The sequence below is a fragment of the Perca flavescens genome, chromosome 18 (assembly GCF_004354835.1).
Source record: "Perca flavescens isolate YP-PL-M2 chromosome 18, PFLA_1.0, whole genome shotgun sequence".
Classification (NCBI taxonomy): Eukaryota; Metazoa; Chordata; class Actinopteri; order Perciformes; family Percidae; genus Perca; species Perca flavescens.
This window is the reverse complement of record NC_041348.1, coordinates 25,882,167-25,903,011: the sequence shown is the minus strand read 5'-3', so window position 1 is coordinate 25,903,011 and position 20,845 is coordinate 25,882,167. Positions and strand designations below refer to the sequence as shown.

Sequence of the window (20,845 nt, the reverse complement as noted above, 5' to 3'; positions counted from 1 at the left end):
CAAGAGTTGTACGTATCTTAGTGTTTTTCCTCACATAGCAACTGGATAAAGAAAAGAAAGTTATCGCATCCAGATAAAGTAAATCATTTCAGTTAGTCATTTAGGTTTCACATTTTGCCCGTAGGTTTTGAAGCTTTCAATACTTAAAGCTTTAGAGTGTAACTTTTTGAAATTAATAAACGTTTGTTATATTCAAGCCGTTGCCAAATGAGTTGCTACAAAGCTAATTAAGACTATCAGCTCCACACAACTCTCTCTGTATTTCTCAGTATGGCTACGTTCAGAAGATTGTGGCGGTGAGTTTCCTGCGCAGAAACTCGAGTGAAGATAATGACCTCTTCTGAAGAGTCCATCATGTTTTTTTAATCCTCCGTGTCCTCCTTGGCTACCAGCAACTGCGTGGAGGAGGGGGGAGGTGGTGGTGGTGCGCGGTCACGGAAGGCTTGTATCATGTGGACGCCGACAATGTTGTTGTCATTACTTAGAATTCCTCATGGGGGAGACAGAAACTACGCACTATTAGCCTGACAAGCCAGACCCACATCCAGATGTAGGGTCTGGGAACTCACCATTGACGGAGCTCGATCCGAGGGGCGGGATAAACGGTTGTCTTTCAGATTCTCTCTGCACGTAATAGGATAGCGCTACAACCAGGCAGAGCAACGAAGAAGGTAGCGGAGCTAGTTGATAGATTAAACTTTTGCCGTATCCGGTCGGCAAAACTCCGAACACATCTTCCTTTTTAAAGAATGATTTCTGTGCCGTTCTTTGTTCTTTTCTCAAAGAAAAGCTTAAGTCCAAGTCTTCCAGAAGACCGCTGTTCCCAGCAGCAGCAGCAGCCATAAGCCCCGCCCACCGAATCTATACACGATGTGATTGGCCTGACTAGAGTTTGGTTTTTCCAGCTCGCAAGTCAATGGAAAGTGCCTAGACCCCCCTGGCTGCCGCTAGGGTGCGTCTAGATTTCTAGGCTAACGCACTATAGCTTTAAGTAGCAAAGTACAAAACATGCATCTCCAAAATGTCAACTTTTCACAAGCTAAAATCTGTTCAACCCATTGGACCATCTAATAACTGCATTTTATGCCGAACCATTCATCAGATAGTCCAATGGGTTAAAAAGATTGTGTAACACAAGGTTTTTGGATAATTTTCTCAGCTCAAAAGGGAACATTCAATCCTTCAGTTCTTTCAAGAATTCAAATTAAAGGCTATTTAAGGATAAGGATGTTTTTATCTGTTTATTATTAACAATGTCCCTGAAGATACTAAAATCTAAAAAAATGATATAAAACAACAATAACTGGAGTTCTGGAACAGAGGCATATTAGGTTGTGGCAAAATAAATTCATTCTTGGTTTTAGTGTCTTCAGGGGAATTGCTGATCATCATGAAAAATATAAACAAACAGCAGTCTTCTCTTTTGAAACTACTTCAGTAGTTCAAGACTTAAGTTTCAGAGATCATACACGAGGCAGGACACAGTAGGGGGTCTTACTGTACATTTAAAAAAAAAAAAAAAAACATTTCTAAAGTATTTACCACCAAAAATTGAAATTGAAAGTTGAAAGGAACAAGGAAGCCTGGAACTTAGTTCCTTTGAGCGTAAGACGAGAAATCAGCTTTACAGGGAGCCTCTGATGTTTGTGAAGCCAGCGCAGCTAAAAACACTGCACAGTCAGAGAATAACAACACACATGCAGTCCTGGACAAACACACACACCAACACAGGATGGATCTGATTCGCTTTACTAATACAGAAGCTGATCGGTTTTCGATTGCCCCGACATGTTTCATTATCAGCAGGCTCAGATGCTCAATGGCTGATCAATAGTTATTGATCTGTGCATGTTAGGTCAAACTGAGAAAGGTCAAATACACGTGACATGTGCACCTGCTTGTAAGAGTTATAGTGTAGGTTTAATGTTCTGTTTGGTGCCTGGGGTCAAGCAATACACTTAACATTGTTTTATCAGCTTCATGTCAGCTTTAAAACATGGTTAAATACAAATGATTTTTACTTGCTCTGGATTTTGGACATTTTCATTAAATCTGCCGATTGCTTTCTAGATAATCGATCAATCGTTTGGTCCGAGGTGATGTCTTTAAATGTCTTGTTTTGGCTGTTTAATATCCTATAAAACAGAGAAAAGCAGGAAAACGTAATGTGTAAGAGGCTAAAAATAGCCTTTTCTGCCATTTTTAGATGAAAAATTACTTTTAACGATTTATTGATTATCAAAATAGTTGCCAAGTATGTTTATGTCAACTAATCGTTGCAGCTCTAATTCAGACTCAATGTATGTATCATGTATTGAAAGTCTATATATTTCGACAACACTATTGTGTAGGACCCCAAACAGGCAATACCAAGGGTTAAATGGCAAAGAAGAAGAAATAAAGAAGTATACAGGAAGCAAAAACCTGAAGAACAGATTGTCTTTTAAACTTCTCCATCCCCTTAGCTACATTTATGGCTGTCCTGATTTCTATTGAATGATAAAAGACGCAATTCTAATGTCTCTGATTCTGGTTATGAATTCTCTATCTCGAGAGAGATAGCAGGAGAGAAATAAAATAAGGTGAGAGGGAGAGATGAAATAAAGATCAAAGACACTCCTTAGGGACACACACACACACGCACACACACACACACACACACACACACACACACACACACACACACACACACACACACAGACATCCCCCTTTCCCTGTTTTCATTTCATCTGAATATTTTATGATGTATTGATTACGTGGTTCTTTATGGTTGCCAATGCCTTATCCTAAATAGAGTCTCTTAAGGAATCAGAGGTGGATATCAGAGTTTAGGAACATTTGTACTCTGAATTTAAAAAAATCATGCCAGATAAAGCAATTTACGTTGTAATGCTCGAGGATGATTTTCTAAATACTCTGCTCCTGTTTCCAAAAAGATAGCATCACATTTTTCGCCGTTCAGTGTAGTTTAATGTAATGTATTCACTTAGCTTTTTTTTCCTGAGGCAGTGAAGCTTTTACTAGCAGAAGAGGGGTCTAATTCATAGCCTTAAATATTTGAACGGCACTAATGTGTGCCTCCTTTCGCTTGTCAGACATAATGTAATAAAGCCAGGCTAGTGGAACTGATCCAAGAACAGTGAGGCTGTTCTGTATGCAGGGTGGGTGTCACAGCCCTGCGAGCATAAATGGAGATATTGAATACATACTGTATGCTCTCATTCCACGTATGTGTTTACCTTTTCTACACCTTTAACTTGTCTATGTATGTGTGTGCAGATCTCCGATGCACTGATCAAGCGGGTGACATCGTCTCAGGACCAGTGGGTGAAAGGCGCCCTGGAGCCAAAAGTAGGCCCTGAGTTTGACCTCACCCTCAACACCGACTCGCTGCTCCAGACCATCCTGCAGCTGGACTTCTGCCAGAGCAAAGGTAGACACACAAAAGCACACACTTATGGCGCTTTTCCATTACATGGTACCCGCTCGACTCGCCTCGACTCTACTTGCCTTTTTTGGTTTTCCATTACGAAAAAAAGTACCTGGTACCTGCCAACAGGTACTATTTTTAGTACCACCTCAGTCGAGGTTCCAAGCGAGCTGAGGCGATACCAAAAGGTGACGTGAAAGCGACAGAGGGAGGTGTCCTGAACAAACCCGCCATTTTAAAACAGTTTAGCCTGCTGTGTTTTTTTTTAAATTTTTGCTGCCTCCAGCTTCATTTGAAACAAAATTTGCCTTCTGGCTGTGGCAACAACAACACACCTTCGACGTTCTGTGTGTGTGTGTGTCGCGTTAGGTCACGGCAGTTTACTGCAGCGTTGCTATGATGACCGGCCACGCTGAGGCGGTACTAAAATCTGCAATGGAAAACGGACGCACAGTGCGTCGAGTCAAGGCGAGTAGAGGCGAGGCGAGTCGAGCAGGTACCATGTAATGGAAAAACGCCATTATATTCAATTGGCGGCTTTCAGGACCCCTTTTAGAACTACATTTGAGTCATGACTATAGGATTTTATAGACTCTATATAAGAGCTGTAACAATTCCAAATTTTAACGTACAATTAGTTGTCTCAGAAATAATAAACATAAACATATTTTTCAGACAAATTAAACTTCTGAATGAATCTCAGGATACATCTTTTGGTTATATCACTGTTATGTGATCCAGATAATGTAATAACACAAGTATACCACGCCTCTTTATTATCATAAAACATTGCATATTTTTTCTTAAACAAACATAAAACTGATAAGTACCATCAGTCATAGCCCTTAGGATCTTAGTAGCGAATATTGGCAATTAATTGTGGTTAAACAGCAATACTTAAAAAATATTGCGGTTAGACCATTATGCAATAATAGTTTATATTACATTTTTTTTGTCATTAAGTAATTGTTTTTGTAAACATCCATGGGTTATATTTTATCAGCTTCCTCCTGAGCCACAGAAGACTTAATAAAGCTGCTGTCAGAGGTGGAGTAGTACTCCTCGTGATGAGTAAACTATACTTCATGTGTAAAATCAGTGGAGTGCCCTTTAAACAGGCTCTATGTATAAATCAACTTGACATGCATAAACATACACAGACATCCTTGACCTGAAGCAAGAACAAAAGCCTTTTAATTATATATTTTACAACCAATAAACACATTTAGTTGTTTTTTTCGCTCTTCCCTTCCGAGGTTTCTTCAAGATGTACAACAATGTACACAACTGATTAGCTATTCATTGGCTGTTGCTACCCAGCAACCACTTGGCGTGCATGAGTAAACACAGCGTCCTTTTCCGCTGTTAGTCTCAGAGATTACCCAGATGTTGTTTATGTACATTAAATATGTAATCGGCACTATGCATGTTTTATTTTTATACTGCTCCACTGAGGCAGCAAAAATCAGGTGTTAAGGTTAGGGTTGCAGATGTGGATTCAGCCTCGCTAAAATACCAAATAATGTCATTATTCTTTGCACTTTACATTTCTTTAAGGCTGTCGACATGAAACCGATCTGTACTTTCCCCACATTCACATCCCACTGATCATCCGGAATCGAGCGATAGAGTTTCAAGATACACCATTTGATTTGATTTATTCAAGTTTTATTCTTTGATATCCGACAGAGTGTAGAAGGTGTTCTGGTTAAGAATTCATATGATTCTCCATCATTTGCTGAACTGAAGGAGTTGCTCTGGATCAGTCTTGGTGTCCTCTGTAAACCAACAATTGCTTATAAACTCAACTAACTAAACTGTAATAGAATCACTTCAGACGTTTGTCTCTTTTTCCCATGTAAGTAGTACCAGATTTAATAGTTAGTTTTAATAGTATACATTAGTCTCTATCGATGGCGTTTCATTTACGGGATAGTTCCGGTGGCGCTGGATGTCCCTCATTTTCGGCCGAAAGTGTCCCTCACCTTCCGCTTTCTTTGTTTTGGCATTCTTAACTCTGGTCGATTCGGGAAACATCCTCCTAGCTAGAACCGACAATCAAATGATCTTTTTTTGAGTTAAATTCTCATCACACACTCAAAAGCCATTTTAATTCCAAAGCTCGCCTGCCTACGTGCAAATGTTCCACCAAAACAAGTTCCTTACCGAGGCTATTTTGCAGAGGCACGGTCGCTTCGTCTGGCGCTTAGCCCCGCCCAAGACGATTGTGATTGGTTTAAAGAAATGCCAATAAACCAGAGCACGTTTTTCTGTTGTGTGGACTAGCCAGATCTTTCCCCGCAGTTCTGTGGAGATTTATGGAAATACAGCACACGCTCTTCACTGCTTCAGTGAATCTGGACCTCTTGTCATGTTTCTAATGCAGTCAATCTAAATCTCTCCACTGGTCTCACTGCCAGTTCCAGCTGTTTTATAAGCCATCTTCTGTCCATGTGCTCTTGTATTAAAACATCCAAACCAACGTCATATTTCCAGATGTGCAGGAGAATCCGTTATTGAAACAAATGCAGGCAGCAGCAAGCAGTGGTGAGGCTGAAATGGAGACAGAGAGCCCAGGAGGTATTTCAGAGACTCTACTTTTCACAGTGAACTTCTGTTTCCCTTCCTTGAATTTATTTGGTCACTCCTTCCCCGTCCCTCTCGCCCGATTCTGGTTGTAGACTCGCTGGTCTTTTTGTCCCACAGCGTCTATCTGCTCTTACCTCTGCATGGTTTTTCCTTTCCAATGAATGGCACCTCTGCACAATAGTGCTGCCTTCACTGGAACACTGGAACACAAAGTTTCCAATTAAGTTACAGAAATGTGTTGCCTAAAGTACTTCTCTGTTTCCCGTGCTTATATTTGGTTCCAAATTCTTTTTATGTAAATATAATCAGAGGAAATGTGTATTAAACATCATTTTTTTCCCCTGACTTAGAAAATATATCAAACTGAAAAAGTCAGAATGATTATTGTATTTAAATTATTGTATAAAATAAATCATTAAGATATAAGTAATGTAATAAATCTTTAGTAATATATGGATTTCAAGCATAGCATACACACAATCTGCTGCAAATATGAATACAAATTATAAAATTACATTATATATATAGTGTATCAAGATGAATTCAAAATAAAAAAAGGTTATACTTTATTTAACAACACAATCATATTGTGGTTGTGCATGAATCAAAGAACTACTTTGGCTACAAATGCTTTGAAAAATATGAATTTAAATATAGACATTGTTAAACTGACTATACGTTGATCCTGCTATGTTGTTCCCTCTGTTGTGACTGCTGCCTTTCCTCTGTGTCTTCGCTACTCCTACTTATTTTGGTCTAGAAAGATCCGATAACGATGAATGAAACAGATGAAATGATGAATGAAACAGACTTAATAAGCCTGACATCTCCACTTCTGTGTTCAGTGGTTATTTTTTACTGTGTTTCTGTTGTTTCTTTCAGCTCCTTTTGGAATGCAGTTTGTTTTATCACCACAAGGGTTAGACAGATATGTCTTTTTATTAGACGTTTTATTTGATATGCTGGTTCTTCCATTTCTTGGCTTTCTTAACCATGTGAGAATCCTGCTCTTCTTTAAACTATAACTAATTTGAATCAATCTGTCTTTCAATTGGGAGTATCTCAATACATGTAAACATATCCTTTGGGAGGTAAGAAATAAGCCAAATAGTGTTTAAAGGTGCCCTGCCACACAAAACCATTTTTATTTGTATTTTTTGAAATATGTTAGGTCCATATGTGTTTGTGTTATGTCGTGAATTTGAAAATGAACTGCTACCTCCTCTGTCAGCTCTAGCCACTGAAAAGAAATAAGCAGAGAAATCAGGCCAATTACAAAAGCTGGTCAGTCTGACATCATAATGGGTCATCATGGGTAAAGGATGCTGACAGCCAGGCTCTCATTGGCTAGCTGTTACCCAATAAGAGTCAAGCCGCTTAGCTCGTTAAATATTAATGAGAACTGGCACAAATCGAGCTGAGTCTTCCTGCAGGCTTTCTATACCACGCCAGAATGGCTTAAAACATGGTAACCAAGGCATTTTTTCCACAACAATTTTTACAGAGTCCATGGTAGAACTTCAGACATTACCACAAAGTAATGAAATACATGTGGCAGGGCACCTTTAAATAATTGCTGCTGGAAGATTTAGTTACACAATATGCATTAGTCTTTGAAGCTTATATCGGTCTAACCCTATGCACCAATAGCACTGCCACCTCTGTAAGTGTTAAATGTCCTCACATGGCCTACTTAAAGCCTCCGCTGATTCCCAGCTGTTGCCCTGCAAATGAACTCGGAGCTCTTTCACCTTTTTTATTTATTTTTTTATTTAAATTTAATTAATTAAAGCTCCTCCTCTTAAAGCGCCTCTTTCTCTCCCATCAGTTTGTTTATAGGCAAACCAGCCAGCTGACGACATCACCATGTTTGTCTTCCTTTTCTCTTCATCCATCCACCCGTTCTCCATCTCTCCCCCTATCCCCCCCCTATTCCCCCCACCCCCACTCCAATTACAATCTTTGCGTCTCATCCATCTATGTCTCCCCACAGTGGAGTCTGGACCCTCGGTGCCGGCGGCTCCTCTCCTGCAGCTGGAGAAGTGCTGCACCAGGAACAACAGCGCCACCCTGGCCTGGAGGGTAGCTGCGCCCTCTGTCAGCCCCATCGAGGGCTACATCCTGGAGCTGGACGACGGCAACGGAGGACAGTACAGGGTGGGTGCCTCACAAAAACACACACACTGAGTTATAATGTAATGTGTGTCAATCAGAGAACAAGGCTTGACACTATGACAGAAATCTATTCCGAAGTGCAGTAAATTATGTCTCTTCTGTAGCTCGTCTTTCTCTTTTATTTTATTATTGATTATTCACATGCTGCTCAACACTGTCTAAAACCAGATGGTCGTGTGTGTGTGTGTGTGTGTGTGTGTGTGTGTGTGTGTGTGTGTGTGTGTGTGTGTGTGTGTGTGTGTGTGTGCCATGAGTAAATATGCATTTTAAATGTGTGAGTCTTTACTAATCCTTTAGTCCATGTATACGTTTTATGTGTTTAAGTAGCAAACATACATGTACATGCACTTAATCTGCGTTTGCAATGATGCTACTGAAATGTGTGTGTCCCCTCAGGAGGTGTATGTGGGGAAGGAGACGGTGTGTACGGTGGACGGCCTTCATTTTAACAGCTCGTACAATGCCAGGGTGAAAGCCTACAATGCCATCGGTGTGGGGCCGTACAGCAAGACCGTGGTGCTCAAGACCTCTGACGGTAGGTAGTGTGTATTTGTGTCTCCTTTAGAATAATGTCCTTTGGTGGCCTTGTTTTTCTTTTTTTCTTTATTTGTTTGTGATGATCTTCATAAAACAGGTTTCATCACACATGAATTTGTGGCGTGTAAAATTGACGAGACAAGAGATTAGGGGATGAATCTGGAGGGTTTTTTAAGGTAAAGGCAGAAGAATAAGAACTCTATAGTGCTTTCTACAGGATACTGAAGAGAGAGGAGGAGAATGGCAGAACATAAAGGTAAGGAGGAGAAAGGAGAATAGTGGTGTGTAAAAGGAAGGAAAGGAAGGGAGAAAGAGGGAAAGGAAAGGAGATTAAGGCAAATGGAAGGAAAAGAAAAATAGCAAAAGTAAGGGAATACATGGAAAAGGAGGGCAAAAAAAGAGAAGGAAATGAGGGAGAAATAATGGAAAAGAGAGAATGGGCAAGGAAAGAAAGGGAGACAAAATGGAAGGAGAGGGGAGTAAAGTAAAGGGAAGGAAAGAGAAAGGAGAGAGTATAAAAATAAAGGGGAGGAGTAGACAAGAGAAGGGAAGGGATATGAAAGGACAGAACAGAGAGAGGAAACAGAAAAAAGGGATTGGACAAGGAAGAAATGAATGGAAAAGAAAAGTATAGCAAAGAGAAAAGAATGGATAAGAAAAAAAAGAAAAATAGGAAAATTAGTAAAAGTAGGAGGGGAAAAGAATGAGAAGGAAAGGAAAATGGAGAATATGTAAGAACAGAAAGAAAAGAAAGGAAGAGAAAGGAGTCATAGAAATGAAAAGGAAAGAAAACAGGGACAATGACAAAATCTTCCATTTCCACAGTGGGAGGAGGGGGGAGACACTGTCTCACTTTGCCAACCACAGCAACAATGAGCGGTCTGTTTTCTGACTGATAACTGTTCATCCCTCTCGCCCTCTTACCTCTTTTTCTCTGTCATCTGTCTTTCTTTGCCAGCTCGCCTCTTTTTCTTCTCTCACCCCTCATCGCCTCCTCCTTCTCTTTCCTCGAGGACTCTAGCGTCCTATAGCTATAGTTATTGATGTATATTTCTAAAATGTATGGTATAATTATTTTTGTGTATGTTTCACCACTTATTCATGACGCATTTCTGTGTGTGTGTGTGTGTGTGTGTGTGTGTGTGTGTGTGTGTGTGTGTGTGTGTGTGTGTGTTTGGATAGTAGAATCTGCTGTTTATGGAGGCTTTGGCTGATTTGTCTTTTTGTCATAATTTCTCTCATTTTAACATTTGAATGTTTCTTGTTATATATACACACATCTCTTATAGCAAAATCAGTTGTTAATATTATATTTTATTATTATAATATTACATTAGATGTCATAACAGGGAGTTATACTTTTTATAATGAGAAACTGAGCAGGTTTTTTGTTTCTCACTGTGGCAGCAGAATGTGTATAAAAACGATTGATGAGCATCATCAACATGATGCAGAGCTGGTAAAATGACATTAATGTATCCTTTGGAAAACAAAGGTGTGAAACCAGTTTGTAAGGGTCAGTTTCCTTGTGGTCAAGGGTTTGGGTAGATTTGTAGTTTTGTGACTGGCTGTCTGAATGGCGGCACAGACTTCCAGAACTTCTTATTCTGTCTTTCTTAATAACACTCGGTTCAAAAAAATGAAGATTGGCAGGCGGATGTGGCATCGTGACCGACTGCTGTTTCCTTCCTACAGTGGCTTGGTTCACCTTTGACCCCACCACAGCTCATCGGGACATTGTTTTGACCAATGAAAACCAGACCGTGTCCTGCAGCAGCTACGATGACCGCGTGGTGCTGGGAACGGCTGCGTTCTCCAAGGTAAACACACATTTATTGATTTTTTATACATAGATTTATTTCTCATGTAACATACGATACAACTTTTGGGTCAGTTCACACCGAAATTCATTTTGCGTTCCCGAGCAGCTGCGCTCGAAAGAAGAAATGGTTACACTTCACATAAGAGTGACATGACCTTGTCATGAACATTATAAACAAGCCATAAACGTTTATGACATAACGCTTCTGTCATTAATTGTCATTCGGTTTTTGTCATGACAAGTTAGGGTAAAGGCCTTTTTATGGTTGTGTGTAGAATCGACAGCGTTCCCCCGCAGACCCCTCTGCGTCTACGCAGGACCCTACGCCGTAGCCTGACGTGCACCTCTCGAAAAATGTAACCACACGTCGCAGCGACACACGTCGCTCGGCCGTGGCTTGGTAGCGTTGCATTTCCCCCTGGTCATTTCCTGGTTCTCCTTCTCCATAAACAACATGAAATCAAGGAGAGGGTTAACTTTTCCTGCTAAAGATGTGTCACCATGGTCAGAAAGAACAGGGGACACACTTTTTTTCTCTCAGTAGGACTCTAGAGTCGGTACTTGCACCGAAGCTAATCGCCGTCACTCACTCACTTCTCCCTCTATCACACACTCCCCCCCTACACACACACATACCGGCTTGACGCACACACCAGCGCACAAGTATAAACACCAGGCCACTATGGCGAAAGCTCTGCGTGGAGCCTCCGCAGGACCATAAAACGGCCTTTAGGGTTAGGGTTAGGGTTCATGTGTCATGACAGTGTCATGTGTTCATGACACTGTCATGTCACTCTTATGTAGATACCTTCAAGTAAAGTGTTACAGAAGAAATTAAAATAAAAATACACACAGAGCTAGACAGCAATCACACATATAGTACAAAGATGAAGACATGTCCACGGCCATGGCAAAGAAACACGTTTCATGATATCCTCGGATCCAGATCTTAATTGGCAGAAAACTGATTTTGGTTTAGCAACAGGATAGACGGATGTATAAAAGAGTTCTTAAGCTTGTTGTATCTAAAGGAAGGGACTCTAAAAAGTTGGTATTCATAATATCAAACATGCATGGAGTCAGAAGAGATGCACGGGTGACCAAAGTGAGTTTCCACACCACGATTAGTAGCATTCATTCTACTTCCTGTTGAATCTCAGGGCATCCACTACTGGGAGGTCCGAATTGATCGCTATGACAACCACCCTGACCCTGCGTTTGGCGTGGCGAGGATCAACACCATAAAGGACATGATGTTGGGGAAAGATGACAAGGCGTGGGCCATGTATGTGGACAACAACCGCTCATGGTTCATGCACAACAACTCCCACACCAACAGGTAGGTGTACACAGTACTATACTGCAGTGTTGTGCCTAAACGCGTTCATTGAACGATAGTTCATGAACTTGTTCATATTTTGGGAGAAGGTGAACTGGACGTACTGTATTACTGCCTGATGAACGTTACTAGGAACTCATTCATTCTGGTGTCTGTGAACGGCACGCTCTCTCAGTTTAACCAGATTTCTATAGAGCCTTGCAGGCAAAAACCCAGCTTAAAGACACCTTAAACAGGCCTTAATATGTAGCGGAAAAAACACCCAATCTGGCAACCCCAGCCACCAGTGTCGCACCGCCGCATGCGTCATCAAAACAAAAAGCAGCGTGGACTCGACGAAGCAGAAAGGAGGCGTCGTATGATCATTTAAACAAGTTTTATTGTGAGGTCGGTGAGGATGGGAAAAATCTTACATTTCTTTGCAAACTTTGCCGGCTTTCAAAAAGAAAATCTGAAAAAAAGAACTATGAACTAGTTCATTTTTGGAACTGTGAACTTAGTTCAAAACTTTTAAGCATGAACTATGAACTGAACTAGTTCATTTTAAAATTTGTGAACTGAACTTTGAACTAGTTCATTTAGAAAGTGAACTTTCCCAACACTGCTATACTGTATACTTATATCAGTCTACGATACTGTTTGCGTTCTTAAAGGCCATTGGTGTGACTTGGATGGAAGTAACCAAAACCTAAGTGTATGTCAATGTTCAATTACTTAAAGTTTTGTTATTTAAGTGTTTAGTTTGTGTGTTCTTCCAATCATGGGTGGAGAACACTGAGTAGCTGATTTTGACTTACTATTAATGCATACTTTTTAGGGGGTTCTGAGGGAAAACTAGATACTCAATGTGAACGTTGGAAAGGTCCGCCTGTTCTGGAAATTGCATATTTTGTTTTATCTGTGCACTTTAAGGAGTTCTCTCTTAAAATCTTTCGGATCTCAATTTTTAAGCCAACACAGGCAAGAAATAGAAATAAAAAAAAGTGTTAAACATCTACATTTGCACAACTCCATCGGCTGAGGAAGATTGTGTTTAAGATTGTGTATACCTTGCCTTGTAAAAACAAATAGAGCTCAAGACTTTATTAACACAAATGATGAAAAAAATCTAAATCACCAACTATGGGATTTCAATTTTTAATGCTGTACTTTATCTTTCAAGCACATGCCACCTTATTGGCATATGTAGAATGAAACATGAATATTTTAAACATCTTGAGTGGAGTTTGATCCACTTGTGAATGCAAGCTGCAGTTCAAACTTCTTTTTAACGAGTTGCAGGGAAAGAATGGAAGAATAAAAAGACAGAAGAGAAGAGAGGATTTCTTGAATATTTGCATGAAGTCAGTGAGTCGGTCTCCCTGTTTCAATGTTACCAGACATGTTGTATTGTTAATGTTACGGACAGTAAAATGTATTCATATTTATGCATCTTGTCCACTGACAAATCAGTTTCATGAAAAATATATAAAAGAGTCGCTTATGTATATACTGTAGTTACACTTCCTCACTTTCACTTTATATATATATATATACAGTATATATATATATATACCACAAATGTACGTTTTATCTGTGTGTGTGTCAGATGTTTTCACAGCTGTGCTGAAAGGATTAATGATATCATGCAAATATAATTTAGTCTTCAGAGATTAAAAGGTTCTTCATAATGTGAAATTGTGTGTGTGTATGTGAGTGTGTGTGTGTGTCTTGGAGTTAAAAGCTCGAAAACAGCTACTGAGTGTTAAGAATGTTTTATTACGTTATTTCGAAGGTCAAGAACAAACTTTTAATCTGAGCTTTGTCCATGATAAATCAATGATGCAAATAATAACCATTTATAACAACACTTTTTGAATTACCAGTTTGAAAAAGTCAGACCAAAATCAATTTATTCAAAACACAAACATTTCTAAATGAAACAGGATACATTTTTAGTAAGTGGAATACCCCCTTTTGTTAATAACTCTAACATTTGTGACTGCAGATTTATTGTTAAGTGAGCTGAATGCACACTTCTTAATTCATATTTGACTCGCTTTATAATAAGCTACAGTTATTAATATTAGTCGTAAGAGTTAGCTCACTAAATTAATTCATCAAGTCTGGCTGAGGTTTTTTTTCCCCACAACCTTGCAATTCAAAAGTTGTATTTATTGATGTGTTAAAACTTAATAAATAATGTATTTACATGTAAATTAGCCAGTTGGTTCCAACTTTTAAACTTGTATGGCTTATTAGAAAGTGGTACTCATCTTTATGTATAAACAGCATGTGTATGTCAATAAGAACAGAAGGAGGCAGAGACTCTTCTTCCATTCATCATTATGTGTTCTGCGTTGAATCTCACACACACACACGCGCGCGCACGCACGCACACATGCATGCACGCACACACACACACACACACCCACCCACACACGATAATGATACATACACAGGATGACAGAGGGCCCCCGGGGCTCATCCAATAGTAACATTACTGACTAACAAACACACCAGAGAGCAGTAGAAGAAGAAGACTGCAGCCTGCAGGAAACGTCAAAACATCTCTCTGCACCATCTCTCTCAGTGTCACAACGATACTATCCAACCCTCATTAAACATTTATTTACAAGAAAGAATGTCTATTCTTCACAAGAAAACAGTGACTCCTCACAGTAACAATGCAAAACCTCTGACTTTACTCATCTTCCTCTTCCTCAGCCCATCCGGACCACAGATTTGTTCACTGTGCCATTTGCTTTCATGTCGTTAATCATTTCATGTCTGTGTTTCATGGTGTTATTTACCGCATATTGATTTCTTCGTCTCTCTCAGAGCACCGACTCTGTCAGCCCGGTCCTGAGACGGGCATTATGGGCTTGAAACGTGGCTGCTCGCATGTATAGAGGTGTTTTCATGTTAGCTTCTAAGCAAAAACACAATTTCAGTCGCACCGTATCTCTCTTTCAGGATAGAGAAACATTAAGTGTCCATTTTTGTCACCTTACCCACATAGATTAGACTGCGATGATGTAGTCTGAATTCCCGAGCAGGAGTTTTGATGAGCTTATTAAAATTGTAGTTGTCTTGATTGGTTTTATTTTCTGGCATATGCTTAATGTTTTGTTTTATAATGTAAAGTACATTCAGTTTTTTTGTGCTCTATAAATGAATCTGGCTTGCCTTGTAAAAACAAATGGAGCTCAAGACTTGATGACTTGATGACACAAATGATGAAAAAAAACTAAATCACTGACTGGGATTTTAATTTTTAATGCTTTACTTTATCTTTCAAGCACATGCCACCTTATTGGCATATGTAGAATGAAACATGAATATTTTAAACATCTTGAGTGGAGTTTGATCCACTTGTGAATGCAAGCTGCAGTTCAAGCTTCTTTTTAACAAGTTGCAGGGAAAGAATGGAAGAATAAAAAGACAGAAGAGAAGAGAGGATTTCTTGAATATTTACATGAAATCAGTGAGTCAGTCTCCCTGTTTCAATGTTACCAGACATGTTCTATTGTATTGTCAATGTTGCAGACAGTAAAATGTATTCATATTCATGCATCTTGTCCACTGACAAATCATTTTGACTATCAGTTTCATGAAAAATATATAAAACAGTCGCTTGTGTATATACTGTAGTTACCCTTTCTCAATTTCACTTTATATATATATACCACAAAAGTATGTTTTATCTATGTGTGTGTGTGTGTGTGTGTGTGTGTGTGTGTGTGTGTGTGTGTGTAGGGCGGAGGGAGGCATCACTAAGGGCTCGACTGTGGGCATCCTGCTGGATCTAACCAAACACACACTGACTTTCTACGTCAACAAGCAGCAGCATGGACCGACTGCCTTCGAGAACCTAGAGGGGGTCTTTGTTCCCGCCGTCAGCCTCAACAGAAACGTGCAGGTCAGTGTGTGTGTTTGTGTGTGTGTGTAGTTATGTGTGTTCTGCAGCGTGTATTTTCTGTGTGTACGTCCTCCGATAGCGATTGCATTAATGAGCAAACTGGGATGAATGTACCTGTGTGTTGTTACCAGAGCCGACGGTACTAGTCTTAGCGTCAAAGAGCACTGAAGCAAAAAAAAGTTGCAGCGTTGCGTTCTCTTGTACCTTGATCTCTTCACAGTCTGTCCTCAGTCTCACTCACTGATGATCTGCTCTGTTTGTCTCTTTCAGGCGACCTTACTGACAGGCCTGGAGTTGCCAAAGAATACCAAACAGTAGGAACACCTTCCTTGCTCCGAGCGTTCCCTGGATAGCAACCATCGATGTCATTAGTAGTCCGCGTGGAACTTTACCGGTCACCTTATTCGGGATTTACCCGTCTCCCATCCTCCCCAAGGTGCCCTTTGTTTCGAATACACTTCAATGTGAAACCCTGCTCTTATCATTTGGGACGAAGGAATAAAATCGGGCTTATAATTGTCTATAAATACAATGATTGAAGCGTGTGGACGTCACAACAGAGATGACTGAAGTTATTGTGGATTGCCACACTTGTTTCATATCCCCGTGAACTTCAGGATACTAACGTCATTTATGTTATTGTTCCAGCGTGTGCCACCCAGTGATTTTAACAAAAAGGAAAAATACAGCCTGAAAGTTCTCCTTGCGGCCTGAGACTAAACTAATTGACCCTCTCACTCCGACAGAATCGATGAAGATTCCCAAACTGTGCAGTAAAACGATCATCAACAGTCATACTTTTTCTCTATTTTGAGATTTTCAGAGCTTGTATTGACTACATTTAAGATCTACCGTCAGAAAACAACATTGCAATCGGTTTTCAAAGTCCACGACAACAAGGTGATCTCGGGAGGCCAGGGGAAAAACAATTCGGCAGTGCTTATTGTTGCTTTGCTTCTCTCTTAGGTGTCCTTACAGCTCATGAGGTAAGACTAAATGAAGAAAGTGTTTTGTCAGAGTTGCATAGGCACTGTGGGATGTTTCACTCATGAATATTTAAAAGCTATACTTTTTCCCCAGTTGTGGCTCCAACAGCCCTGCATTCTCCATTTTCCTTTTTTCTCTATTGCATGCAACGTGGTGTAGAGATCATTTGGTGCTTTTGACTAAGGTTTACACACTGAGGTCAGGATCGGGCTTGATTCCATTTCATTTTTTCAGTAATGAGATGGATGTGCAAGGCATGTGAGGGCTTTATTTTGTAATTAAGTGTGTAAATTCATTGAGGTGCATTTCATGGCGTGCAGTCAGTGGTTTGATAAAATAATCAAACCCACGACTCCATGTCTTTATAGCTGCACCATTCAGAAATGTACTTGTTCCTCATGTTATAAACAGTTCCTAACATTCAGCCTAAGCTGTAAACTTTATGAAGATTTGGCTGCGCAGCATAAGCTGGTAATACCTAAACCACCGGCATGCCAGTGAGGTTAGAGGTTAAAATATGCCTGCAGTGTTTAATACAATGTGGGGGGGGCTTGTGTAAATGTGGTTGCCAACACTATAAAATAGTGTGCAAACAGTTTGCACCTTGTCCTGTTGAATTAGTCAAAGCGAGGAGGGAACACGGTTGATTAATTGCCTGCAGGAGCATTTCCTGCCTTGATGTTTTCCCTGCATCCTCTCCCAGGCTCTGGATTCACCCTGTCTCATGAGGAAACGTTTTCACCTTGAGCGTTAAAAAGTTTAGAAAATGAAATGGAACTGAGCCGAAGCCTTTTTTTCTGTTTTTGTTTCATAAGACCCAACAGCTACTAGAATACATCAAAAGTAGATGAGAAAAGTGCAGTTGTCTCATGGAAATTTCATTCTGTGCTCATCACTCAGTCTCTCTGTAGAATCTCTTTCAGGCACCCTCAATGTGTCGTACTGAAAACGATCTTGAAAAGTCACATCAGGTAAAGCTACGTCTGCTGTTAACATTTCCCATCAGGTATTGGATACGGCAGCCTGTAGAGCAGTAGCTTCAAAAATCCAACCAAACCACTGTGACTACAGATACAAGAGGTTTTAAATTACATTACCCATGTGTATTTCACCTCTAATGCAGCAGAGGATGGAGAAGATTGATTTTAAATGAATTAATTTCATCTTTAATACAATATCTGAAATATCTCTATTCCCTATAATGTTGTGTGAGAAAGAAAGAAGTTATGAGACACACCTGCCAATACATAGATTGGGTTCATGTGTGAACGGAAATCCACAAACAAATGTAAATACTGACATGTGAGTTATGATTATGACGTGTGATATTAAGCATGGATTAAGCGTCGAACAAGTTTACAAAATATCTGAAGCTGGTATTGTAAATAGTGTACTGTCTTAGTGTCTTTGCAATGGAGTCATGTTAAAGCCAACTGCTACGACAGCTCGCCCTCTGCTGGTGGATGGTGGCAACAACAGGATTCATGAACTAAGCCTGCTTCATGTCAGCCATACCTCTAACAGCTGACTTTGAATAATGTCAGCAAACATTTTGTCTGACGAGGTGTGAGAGTTACATTTCTTACTATAAGTCGAATCATAAACTATCTCATGATATTCAAACATTTAATCAGGGACATAAAATATCAGTCATTTACATTTTTACAAGTTTTTATGAAGGTATACAAATTATTATGAGTGAAGGCAGCAATTACATGTTACTTACGACACCTGTATTCTTTTAAATTCTCAGTTCAACACACACTTTAAATATGCCAGGTGACTGGACAGAAACACTATGAATTAAAGGAGGTATTTCTTACTTGAATTAGTGAGGTCTACTTTCAATACAACAGCAGGGACATTATACAATGTGTTAGCCTGTATTTTTTTTTTTAAAGAATATATTTAACTGTAGAGCATCAGAGTAGTATAATAAGATATCTTTCAATTTTAGTATGTTTTACTTAATGCATTTATTTATTAAATCAAAGCTGTTACCTACAATATTTATAATTTATAAAATGTACATCCGAGAACAGCAAACTGCAGGTATATTATTCTCCTATTTAAGTCTGCAAAAAGCTCTAACTGGCTTTTTGCATTTACAGCTGCATTCAAATATATGTGGTAAAGATTGTTTTACATTTATATTTTATTAACCATGGATCTAATGACTAACTGTAATGTGAATCACTCGTATCATGTAGCCAGATAATAATCACCAAACCCTGCAGTTTGGAGCGTTTTAGCCTCTTTCAGCTCATTGTTTTGGTTTTCTGGCTTTTAATTTGACTGTTTTGATTAACTCTGATGGTCTCATATCATTGTTTTCAGAGGCAGCAGGCCAACATTCCCACTGTACGCTTCCTGTCGAGCAATAAACCGACAGACAGACACATTTAGCGACTAGCTAGTGAACATAGTGGAGCATTTAGCAGCTAAAGAACCAGATATCTATGAGTAGTTGGTGGGGACCAAAAGCAGAGCTAAAAGGGAGAGCAAATATTGTACTTAGATTTGTCTTTTTGGCCAAAAACACAACTCAAATTTTAAGCTAATGTTGCTCCTTGTCTGTTGGATGTGTAAAAATAAGCAACGGTTTGCTAACAAGTTTACCATATTTACTTAAAAGGTGATGTCAATGTTACTACAGCTGTTTCGGTTGCTACCAAAGTGCCAAAAAAAAAATTGTTGCAGGTTTAATTAAGCATTTCAGTGCTTCTAATTATTCAGGCCATGAAATCAAATAGAAAGCTTTTTTTTTTTTATATATTTCATTTGGCATTCTGTGTATGGTCTACCAGCTGAAACTAGCACCCAGGTTTACGATACTTCCTGCTTGACATGAATGCAGCATTATTCTCAAAGTCAGGATGTGAACTAGTTTCCCCCCCGACCCAGAAAGCGAATATCTAACAATCTGCCAAAGGGGAATTTCTCCTGACGTCCAGACTTCCAGCTTTCCACTTAAAGTTTGCATTTGCATCATGTGAGGCTTTTTGGCTGCTCTGCTCAGCCTTACCCTCTGATCGTCCTACCACACCAGAGGACAAAATCCGCCCCCGAAGTTGACTGTGCCATTACTAGGAATAGATTTTAAGGCCACGAGCAACATCTATCATATAACCAGAGGGGCTTTGTCTGAAAGTCTGGATGATTTGGGGTTACATGTCTGTGGGTTGTGTGGATGTCAAAATGGTGCAGAGGAAATCATGACTGGAGGGGATAAAAGCTAAAGGTGTTAGGTGGAGGTTCAGACAGTCAGACAGAGGTTCAGACAGCATATCGGGTAAAATGAGGTTATCCTTTCGCTTTTTTTTTTTTTTTTTTTTTTTTTTTAAATGAATATCAAAACAATACTTTATATGGCAGAAATCACATTTAAAATGAGTCACATTGTAGTCACTCCTGTCTAGATATGGTATTGTAAGAATGCTTGTATGGCATGTCCCTTTACCCCCACCCTTACACACCCATGAATGTGAGATTTAATTTAACTTCAAGATATGGTGCTGGGGAGAAAAGCATGTCATTGCTGTTAGCTATTTAACTTAAAAGAATGGCAGATTTATGTACTCTATAAAGTATGTAAATATATTTAATTACATATTTATTTTCTTTTGTATATTGCCCTCTTGAAGTTGTTAAGTATAAGAGTGAATGGCTACTTATACACACACAAATTGATTGATTTCCAAGGGTTGCTGGGTCACACACACACACACACACACACACACACACACACACACACACACACACACACACACACACACACACACACACACACACACACACACACACACACACACACACACACACACACACACACACACACACACACACACACACACACACACACACACACACACACACACACACACACATTAGATTTGCTTACAGCTTGAAACAATGTGCTGCAGATAGGCTTCATATTTCCTCATGCTCTTACTTTTTTGAAATGTATAAATAACAAAAGCTGCTTCAAGAAAACGGTGTGAGAAGTTGTGACCTCACCCAGCCGCACACTGCCAGATCACACCTCTTGTTTCGCATCATCATTGT

The 20,845-nt window shown here is 39.6% G+C and overlaps 1 protein-coding gene across 1 annotated transcript in view; it reads left to right on the top strand.

Moving 5' to 3' along the window:
* trim67 (tripartite motif containing 67) overlaps positions 1-16,765 on the top strand; it is a 45,460-nt gene extending 28,695 nt beyond the window's left edge. Inside the window, exons 5-11 of the mRNA XM_028606092.1 lie at positions 3,280-3,433; positions 8,013-8,176; positions 8,591-8,729; positions 10,427-10,551; positions 11,714-11,892; positions 15,631-15,793; positions 16,064-16,765. Of these exons, the coding sequence (XP_028461893.1) occupies positions 3,280-3,433; positions 8,013-8,176; positions 8,591-8,729; positions 10,427-10,551; positions 11,714-11,892; positions 15,631-15,793; positions 16,064-16,111 (972 nt within the window). The 3' untranslated portion in view covers positions 16,112-16,765. The remainder of the gene's footprint in view (positions 1-3,279; positions 3,434-8,012; positions 8,177-8,590; positions 8,730-10,426; positions 10,552-11,713; positions 11,893-15,630; positions 15,794-16,063) is intronic.
* The last annotated feature ends 4,080 nt before the right edge of the window (positions 16,766-20,845 follow it).